Source organism: Capricornis sumatraensis, chromosome 20 (genome assembly GCF_032405125.1).
Source record: "Capricornis sumatraensis isolate serow.1 chromosome 20, serow.2, whole genome shotgun sequence".
NCBI classification, from domain to species: domain Eukaryota; kingdom Metazoa; phylum Chordata; class Mammalia; order Artiodactyla; family Bovidae; genus Capricornis; species Capricornis sumatraensis.
In genome coordinates, this window is record NC_091088.1 from 64,134,673 (window position 1) to 64,145,082 (window position 10,410).

The following is a 10,410-nucleotide window of genomic DNA, read 5'->3' on the forward strand; positions in this document are numbered from 1 at the left end:
GTGAGCAACATAGGGAGATGTGGTTGTTCATTCCGACTCTTTGGAAGCCCTGTATCTCCAAGAGTTTTCTCAAATCCAGGTCTGTTGAGTCCAGGGATGGTATCTCACCATCTCATCTTCTACCACCCCCTTCTGTAGCCTTCAAGGGAGAGGGGCTGTAAATCAGGGGTCCCAAAGAGGGCGACAGTGGAGAGGCAGTTCACACACCCCGCAAAGGGGATACAAGAGCTGGAACCAGAGCAACAATATCCTGGTGGGAGAGAACGGGGACTCCTAGTGATTGGAGGAGCTGAGAAAAAAAGCGAGCTGAAGGGAAGCATAGCCACTTGGGAGTGCCAGAGAGTTGGGAGGAAGGGAGGGCAGAGGTGGAAGAAGAAAAGCAGAAATACATGGAGACTGAGGATCACCAGGGAGGTTGGAGAGAAAGCAACTTGAAGGCGAACAGATGGCAGCGAGAGGCGGGATGGGAGGCAGGGAAGAAGTAGAGAGGAGGACAGGCACAGCAGGAGAGCAGAGATGCAAGCAGAGAAAGGGAGATGGAGAAAGAAGCAGGGAAACAGATCAACCAAATGAAGTGAAAACAGCTAGTGTGCAGGTGATGGTGGGGACTAGATCTGGAAGAGTGCTGAATCAGTTGGGTAAGAATTATTAAGTCGTTATACATTGATTCTTGGCTTTAAAATCTAATGCAAATCTTGCTTCTTTAAATTATACAGATCAGAATGAGAATTGCAGAACTTCTGTCTGTGAGGCATGTGTATTTTGTAATAATTTGTATTAAAAGAGCATGCATGTGTAGAGCCTGTTGAGGTGGGGGCTGTGGCAGTGACTTGATTCTCTCAGGTGTGGGTCACCCCCTTCGCTCTTCCTGATGAGGAGTAGAGGTTATGCGAGAGAAGAAATGGGGCAAGAACTGACTGACTCTTACTACATGATGCCTTTTCAAGGAACTTTCAACATGTTCTTTGTGTAGGTTTTACTTTTGGCTTTCTGCTTTCTTTACATTTCATTATTTTTGTAGCTTGGGATAAAGATTTGTTCATTCAATAGTGACTTTCTTGTAAACAGTTATGGAGATTTGTCTCACTTGGGATAACTTGGATGAATGTAGAGAATATTATGGTAACTGAATTAAGACAGGGAAAGACTGGTATTATATGTCCTTCCATTATATGGAATATTAAAAAAAATGAAACTCACTAGCCCCAGGGTGGTCATCTGGGGCTGGGAGGTGGGGAAGATGGGGGGATGTTGGTCAAAATGTACAGACTTTGAGTTGTAAAATGAGTGCTTCCTGGGGAGGTATGTGCAGCATGCTGACTATAGTTAATCCTGTCCTGTTACTTCATGCTGGAAATTTGTCAGGAGAGTGTGTCATCGGTGATTTCACCACACACAGAACATGGGAATTTGGAGGTGATGGATGTGTTCATTAGTGGATTGTGATAAATATTTCACAGTGTACACATGTGTCACATGCTCACAGGGTGTATGGTATGTATACACATACTCCTTTGGTTAGTCGGTTCTCCCGGATCAGACAGGCTCCTCAGGGTCTCGGGTGGGGCCTCGCCCTGGGAATGTGCACAGAGCTGCAGATGATTCCGATCTGGATCCTGCACTGAGCACCAGAGCTCTTAGCCTCCACTTCTGAGACTGAGATCAGGCCCTGGGAGAGGGAAGGGCGCTCTGCTCTGAGGGGGCTGGACCAGTTCCTGCTGTGTGACCTCAAGGGCATCCTGGGATCAGCGGAGGTGCCCCCTGTTGCTGTGTACGTGAGGCCTCACCAGGAGGGGAGTGTGATCCAAGGAAATTGTGGTAAAGTCCCATGGTGGACTCTCTGCAGGAGCTGACTGTGCTGAGTCCCTCCTGAGACAGTGACCACAGAGGACTGTCTGTTCCACATGGTTAGGGCTTCCCTGTGTGTGTGGTTGGGGATGAGGAAAGGAGGGATGTGTTGACTCTGAGCATTAAACAGCATGTTTTCAACTTTCATGATAGAACTGTGAAGACTCATGGACAAAGAGGCCCAGAAGAGGAAAGAACAGGAGTCAGGCATGGCTCTTTCTCAGGTAGGGTCATATTCTCAGTGGATTCTCACACTGCCTTCCTGAAATGCCGTTCTCAGGACTCGCTAATCGTGTCTGACTCTGGAGCATCCTGTGTGACTCCTGTATAAGCACACTCGCCCGGGGCCTTCTTTCAGGCCCTGTCAACTCCACTTAGGTCCGGTCTCCCTATGACCCAGTGACCTGGCCCTTGTGAGGAGGCTCCCTTGGGCACCATCCTGGGCAGGGCTTCTCACCCACGGGTTGGAGACGAGGTCTCAGTGCTGTTGGGCAACACGGACTGTTGAGGGCCCATCTGGATGCGCTGTCTGCTCTCAGTCAACCATGGTAAAGAAGCTGTACGTGGACCACAGGTATTAACATGTACAGTACACAGGAAAATCTGCAAAAGAGGCCAATGAGTGGAAATCAGTTATAACTTTTTATAGCACATTTAAAACTAAATGAGCACCTCCTTGAAAACTTAAGTGTTTGGGAATGGAATGGAATGGTATGTTCAGAAAGCGATGTCAGGGCTAGAGAGTGGTTCGCTACACCATCTAATTTAAATTGTGAAATCAGGCTTACTAATTTTTTTTCTTTCTTTTTGACCACATGATACAGCTTCCAGGGTCTTAGTTCGATGAGTAGGGATTGAACTTGAAACCGTGCAGTGGAAGTGAGGGAACTTAACGACTGGACCATGAGGGAATTCTCCAACTTTACTAATCTTGATTCAGTATTTTCCTAATGGAATGAAATAATAAATTTTGGATTTTGTTAATAAGTACATAGCTAAAACTAAGGATAAAAATCACATTATCAATTTTAAAATATATTTATTTCCTATACTCTGACTTCATTGCTTCAGTGTCTTTTCCCTAGTTCTGGTGAGTGGTGGCCACTCTCTGGATGCAGTGTGCACACTTCTCATTGTGGTGGCTTCTCTTGTCTTGCAGCCCAGGCTCTAGAGCACACCGGCTTCAGTAGTTGCACCTCCTGCGCTCTACAGCTCTGGCTCAGGAATTGAGACTCATAGGCTTAGTTGCCCCTCAGCAAGTGGGATCTCAGACCAGGCAACAACCCACATCTCTTGCATTGCCCATTGGATTCTTAACCATTTACCCATACTGAGGGCCACGTATAGTTAAATACAGGTATTTTATAAAGATTGGAAGAAATCTCCTGTATGTTATTTTCTGCTTGTATTATTATTATTATTATTAGTTTTTGAACTAGAATAAGATAATGTTGAGGAGTTCCCTGGTAGTACAGTAGCTAAGAATGTGCTTGCCAATGTTGGGTGCACGGGTTCCATCCCAGGTCCAGGAAGATGCCTCAGAGCAACTAAGCCCATGGGCCACAACTACTGAGCCTGTGCCCTAGAGCCTGGGAGCCATTACTATGGAAGCCCGCACTCTCTAGAGCCTGTGCTCCAAAACAAGGGAAGACACTGCAAGGAGAAGCCCGGGCACTGCAGCTGGAACTAGAGAAAGCCCATTCACAGTAACAAAGACTCAACATAAGCAAAATAAATAAGCTTTGAAAAAGAAATAGAATGTTGACAAAGTTACTGAAGGAAGAAGTATAATGAAAGAAGAGAACGGGAACCCACTCCAGTATTCTTGCCTGGAGAATTCCATGGATAGAGGAGCTGGTGAGCTGCCCTCAGCAGGGTTGCAAAGAGTCTGGCATCAGTAAGCAGGTAAAGAACAACTTCCACACACAGTAGATTGAGCTCTGAAAAACAAATCTAAGCATCTAACTTTCCTCCTGGACATTCTTCAGTGACTTCCATTAGCTTTTGGAATAAAGTCCAAAATCCATAGATCTTGCATAAATTACCTCTACCTGGCATCACCCCATCTGCATTCCCTGTGTCCCAGTCACACTGGCTGACTTTCTGTTCAGTAAATATCTTCCTGCCTCAGAGCAGACACGCAGGCTGTTCTCTCTGCTTGCAACACTCTTCCATTTCCCACCTTGCCAATCCTAAGTGTTTCTTCCTCACAGAGACCTTGTCTGATTTCTCAGTGTAGGTGAAGACTTTCTGTTTAATCTTGTCCTAGCACCAGGCCTGTGTCAGAGCACTGATTTCAGTAGTAACATGAAAATTGTGGATGAAATTGGCTGGCTGGCTGCTAGATTATAAGCTTCATCATGTTAACTGCTGTATTTCAAGTTTGAGGCACAAAGCTGATGCTGAATGCATTTTGATAGAATGAATGAAAAAAATAAAGACAACTCTTCTTGTTTCAATCAATTGTGTGTTTACACATGCATGCATGAATGCATGGATATGTAACTCCATGGTTTTATTACAAAAACATCCTCTTATAAATAATGGTGTATGCTTTGTAGCAGTTTCAGTTGTCTCTTTAGTGTATTTCATGGTGTTGATTTTTCTACATCATCACATGAATGATGTAAATTGTAGTAAGATTATTGACATTGTGACGGTTGCCATGGAGAAGGTGTGACCCTGTATCGTGACCATTTATGCTGTTCTATTGTATTTCAGCTGCCTTGAACGTGTTTCAGGTATTCTCAGGGAACTCTCTGTGGATGCTCTTTCCTTCTCTGCTAGTTAACTGGTTGATTCTTTAGGTTCAGGTGTCTCTCCCAACCAGCTGAGCTCAGGTGCTGTTGCCTCATTTCTTAACTGTTTGATCTGAGCGATTTCTTAGAGTGACAGAGTTTTCTCCCCAGTCAGGTGGACACAGATCTTTCTCTAACGTGCTGTTATGTTGATCACAAGTTCATCCATGTGAAGTCTTTAGAATAATGCTTAGTGTGTAGGATGTGGTGAAACACCTGTCGTCAGTGTGATGATGTCGTCATCGTCACAATGTGTGCTCTTTTAAAGTCACTGTGGACTTTGTCGTCTCTGAAGACACCAGTCTTGCTGTAACTCATCTAGTAAGTGACACTGTGTCACTCACTGTGTTGAATGGAACTCTTATGCATAGACAACCCAGTCTTGGTTTTACTTTGTATATTTTTCATGTGTTGTCCACATACATGACAAATTCATGTTGATTGCAGGATATCATAATCTTAGGGAAAAAGAGGAAATTATACATTAGATTACAGACCAACAGTTTGCCTCAAGCAGCTTTTAATGGATCTATCAGAAAGTATATTACTTCAAGTGAATTGAGCTTTACCCCTCTCACCTCTTCTCATTTTGTGTGAAACTAAGAATCCTCCTCAGGGCCCTTTGGTGAAATCTGTTTTCATTTCAGGCACAATTGACCTTCAAGGATGTGTTCATAGATTTCACTCCTGAGGAGTGGGAATGCCTGGACCCTGCCCAGAGGACCTTGTACAAGGACGTGATGGTGGAGATTCTCAGGATCCTGCTGTCTGTGAGTGAGTGTCACTTCCCCCTGAAGTGGGGATCTGCCCTGGGGTACCTTTGCATGTTCCCTCTATACCTTTTGAGATCCCCTGTTTTTCTTGACTAAGCTCAAAACTTTGTTGACTCACACATGTAAAGCTTCCTGATTGGCATCAGGCGTTTAAACTTGACTTTCCTTCAGGTGACCTGCCCACTGTGTGATGCACAAGGAGTTTCTCCACAGCTCAGGTGTTTATAAAGCTGATTTCAAACTGTGAAATCTCCAGTTGCCTGTTTTTAGCCCTGTGTTCTTGGTTCAGTAGTTCTTAGACAGGAACTGGATCCCTGCTGCGCGTTGTACTGAATATTATACTGTTCCCTGTGCATTCAGAAGGAGGCAGAGAGTAAATTTAATGAGAAGTATTTTTCTGTCGGTTTATAATGTCTGCATTCCTTGGCTGACAAAAGAGCTGGATTCTACACCTGGCAATGCAGGAGACACAGGTTCGATCCTTGGTCTGAGAAGATCCCACACGTCACAGAGCAGCTACACCTGTGTGCCTCAGCTACAAGCCAGCACTCTAGAGCCTGGAAGCTGCAACTACTGAGCCCACATGGGACAACTACTGAAGCCCGTGCACCCAGGAGAAGCCGCAGCAAGTGAGGAACATGGGCACTGCAACTGGAGCGTAGCCCCTACTTGCTGAGCTTGGAGAAAAGACCAAGCAGCAACGAACACTCACCTGATCCAGAAGAAATGAGTACCCTAATGTATTAAAAATAACAGAAGCATTGATTTAAAAAAGAAAGGTTGGATTCTGGAAGAAGTCACAGTATATGGCATTACTTCTGAGTAGGAAGTTCTGTTTCTGACCTGAACGTTATCTCCATTCTTGTGGCACAAGGAAGAAGACCCCTGGATTATGGAGAATGAGGTGCTAATAGCAAACATCCAGATGAGTGGGAAAGTATCCACACTGTGATCACAGGTCACAAGGACAGAGAGGAAGCCACACCATTCATAGTGTTTGGGAAACTCTCCAAGTGGGAGAGTTCTGTGAGAAAACAGATGTTTAATGTTTGTGAACTGTCACAGGAGATTTTTCTTCTCCCTAACTTACAGCTGTGTTCTTTGACATGTGAAATGTACAGCACCCGCCAGTGGTGCTGTAGCACCCACAGAGATGAAGGCAAAGTCTTTTTTTTTCCTTTGGCTTGCACTGGGTCTTTTTCGCTGTGTGGTCTTTTGTCTATTTGAGACAACAGAGGGCTACTCCCTAGTTGCGGGAAGCACGGTTTCTCATTGTGGTGGTTTCTTTTGTTGTGAAGCACAGGCCCTAGGCACACGGGCTTGAGTAGTTTTACAATGCAAGCTCAGTATCTGTGGCTCATCAACTTATATATATACTTTACGGAATTCTTTATTTTCTCAATGCAGTATTTGTGGAACAGTTACTCTCATTTATTTTTCACATTATTTATTAGAATGCTTCTTTTGCCTTGTTTACCATTTCCATGTATTGCCTGATTGACGCTTGTATGCTCAGTTGCTCAGTCCTGTCTGACTCTGTGATCTCATGAACTGTAGCCCACCAAGCTTTCCCATCAGTGGAATTTTTTTCAGACAAGAATAGTGCACTGGGTTTTGATTTCCTGCTCCAGGGGATCTTTCCTATACAGGGATTATATCCCCCCGTGCCATGTCTTCTCCATTGGCAGGCAGTTTCTTTACCACTGAGTCACCTCTCTAGGCCTGTATGTTCTTTACCATTTAAATAAGTTTAAGTGTGCATAAAGTGTGTACAATGTACCATTTGTTTCTCCTCAATTATGAGACAGCAATGTGTTTAGTACAAAGTACGGTGAGCTTTGAGGTCATGGTGGGAAAATACATTTTCATTGTGAACTGACATGAGTTTGCATAAAATGAATGTTTTCTGATTGTGTTTGAAACTACACTACCCTAAAGTTAATTTGAATGACCTATGATCACTCTTTTTAAAGAGTTATATTCCTTTAGTGTTGTATCGTTTTAAGATCATCATTGCGAAGATTCATAATTCTCTTCAGGATGGATATGACCTTTGGTATAATATCATGTGTTCAACAGGATATAATTTATTTATGAATTGTAATTAATAGAATATCTGTGGTTCTTTATGTCTTGTAGATATGTCTCATATATATATGATCAAGAAATTACAGGCCAAAGCAAACAGTGGTAAAGGGGAAATTTTTCAAAGAGTGATGTTTGGAAGAGATGAAATCCTTGAAATCAAAGATTTTCGCCTCAGGAAGATTCAGGAAAATATACATGACTTTGATTGTCTGTGGACATACGATGAAAGAAATGACAAGGAAATGTCTACGTCCCATAACAAAAAACTCACTGATGGAAGAGATCATCATAGTAGAAGTGATGCAGGAAATGGACCTTTTGAAAGGCACGGATCAAGCTTTCAGGATGAATTGCAGATGGTACAATCTGAAGGGATAATTTTTGAATGTAGTCAAGTTGTGAAAAACGTCAGCACCTCAGGTTTACCACCTCAGAGAACTTGTAATGTCTGCAAAGGCTTTTCTCATAAACATGAGAATGCTGTTATGCATCCTTCAGAACTGTTCCAAGACCATGAAACAAAAAAGAAAAGACCTTACAAATGTAATGAATGTGACATAACCTTTCTTCAGGACTCAGAACTCACTGGACATCAAAGAATCCATACAGGAGGAAATCCATATAAATGTGATGTGTGTAGCAAGGCTTTTGATCAAACTACCAAACTTGCCATTCACTGGAGAATTCATACTGGAGAGAAACCACATAAATGTGATGTAGGTGACAAGGCTTTTATTCAAATTGGAAACCTTGCAGTTCATCAGAATATTCACACCGGAGAGAAACGATATAAATGTGATGTGTGTGGTCACTGCTTTAAACAAAGTACACACCTTGAAAATCATCAGAGAACTCATACTGGAGTGAAACCATCTAAATGTGATGTTTCTGGAAAAGCTTTTAGTCAAAATGCAAGCCATGCAGTTCATCAGAGACTTCATACTGGAAAGAAACCATATAAATGTGATGTATGTGGCCTATGCTTTACTGAGAACTCAGAACTTAAAGTTCATCAGAGAACTCATAAGGGAGAGAAACCATATAAATGTGATGAATGTTGCAAAGGCTTTAGTGAAATTTCAAGCCTTGCGGTTCATTGCAGAGTTCATACTGGAGAGAAACCGTATAAATGTGATGTGTGCGGCAAGTCATTTAATCGTACTGGCAAACTTACTGTTCATCGGAGAGTTCATACTGGAGAGAAACCATATAAGTGTGATGTATGTGGCAAGGCCTTTATTCAAACAACAGGCCTTGCTGTTCATCAGAGAATTCACACTGGAGAGAAACCATATAAATGTGATGTGTGCGGGAATTCATTTAATCGTACTGGCAAACTTACTGTTCATCGGAGAGTTCATACTGGAGAGAAACCATATAAATGTGATGTATGTGGCAAGGCCTTTATTCAAACAACAGGCCTTGCTGTTCATCGGAGAATTCATACTGGAGAGAAACCATATAAATGTGGTGTGTGTGGCAAGGCATTTAGTCATACTGGACACCTTAATGTTCATCGGAGAGTTCATACTGGAGAGAAACCATATAAGTGTGATGTGTGTGCCAAGGCATTTAGTCATACTGGAAGCCTTGCTGTTCATCGGAGAGTTCATACTGGGGAGAAACCATATAATTGTGGTATATGTGGCAAGGCTTTCAGTGTAAGTTCAAGCCTTGCTTTTCATCGGAGAGTTCATGCTAGAGAGAAACCATGTAAATGTGGTGTATGTGGCAAGGCCTTCAGTCAAACTACAAGCCTTGCAGTTCATCAGAGAGTTCATACTGGAGAGAAACCACATAAATGTGATGTATGTGGCAAGGCCTTTAGTAGGACTACAAGGCTTGCAGTTCATCAGCGAATTCATACTGGAGAGAAACCATATAAATGTGAAGTGTGTGGCAATGCCTTTAATCACACTTCAAGCCTTGCAGTTCATCGGAGAGTTCATACTGGAGAGAAACCATATAATTGTGGTATATGTGGCAAGGCTTTCAGTGTAAGTTCAAGCCTTGCTGTTCATCGGAGAGTTCATACTGGAGAAAAACCATATAACTGTGATGTGTGTGGCAAGGCATTTAGTCGTACTGGACACCTTGCAGTTCATCGGAGAGTTCATACTAGAGAGAAACCATATAAGTGTGATGTATGTGGCAAGGCCTTTATTCAAACAACAAGCCTTGCTCTTCATCAGAGAATTCATACTGGAGAGAAACCATATAAATGTGATCTGTGTGGCAAGGTATTTAGTCGTACTGGACACCTTGTTGTTCATCGGAGAGTTCATACTAGAGAGAAACCATATAATTGTGGTATATGTGGCAAGGCTTTCAGTCTAAGTTCAAGCCTTGCTGTTCATCAGAGAGTTCATACTGGAGAGAAACCATATAAGTGTGATGTATGTGGCAAGGCCTTTATTCAAGCAACAGGCCTTGCTCTTCATCAGAGAATTCATACTGGAGAGAAACCATATAAATGTGATGTGTGTGCCAAGGCGTTTAGTCATACTGCCAACCTTGCTTTTCATCGGAGAGTTCATACTGGAAAGAAACCATATAAATGTGATGTATGTGGCAAGGCATATAGTAGAACTAGAAGCCTTGCAGTTCATCAGAGAATTCATACTGGCGAGAAACCATATAAATGAGAAGTATGTGGCAATGCCTTTAGTCAAACTTCAAGCCTTGCAGTTCATCAGAGAGTTCATACTGGAGAGAAACCATATAATTGTGGTATATGTGGCAAGGCTATCAGTGTAAGTTCAAGCCTTGCTGTTCATCAGAGAGTTCATACTGGAGAGAAACCATATAAATGTGTTGTATGTGGCAAGGTGTTTATTTGTAGTGGAAACCTTGCTGTTCATCAGAGAGTTCATAGTGGAGAGAAACCATATAAATGAGGTATA

General features: G+C 42.8%; 1 protein-coding gene across 1 annotated transcript; it reads left to right on the forward strand.

Annotated features, from left to right (window-relative positions):
* Positions 1 to 2,393: 2,393 nt before the first annotated feature.
* Positions 2,394 to 10,152, forward strand: LOC138096903 (zinc finger protein 665-like). The gene is made up of 7 exons (XM_068993144.1): positions 2,394 to 2,422; positions 4,570 to 4,589; positions 4,915 to 4,967; positions 5,294 to 5,420; positions 7,559 to 8,143; positions 8,228 to 9,747; positions 9,832 to 10,152. Exons 1-7 carry the CDS (start codon positions 2,394 to 2,396, stop codon positions 10,150 to 10,152), a joined length of 2,655 nt encoding a protein of 884 aa, XP_068849245.1.
* The last annotated feature ends 258 nt before the right edge of the window (positions 10,153 to 10,410 follow it).

Coding starts and splice junctions, on each gene's coding strand:
- LOC138096903 (XM_068993144.1), top strand. CDS start 2,394: ATGGTAAAGAAGCTGTACGTGGACCACAG. Junction 8,144..8,227: donor TCCATATAAATGTGATGTGT/GTAGCAAGGCTT, acceptor AATGTGATGTAG/GTGACAAGGCTTTTATTCAA. Junction 9,748..9,831: donor AATGTGATCTGTGTGGCAAG/GTATTTAGTCGT, acceptor ATATGTGGCAAG/GCTTTCAGTCTAAGTTCAAG.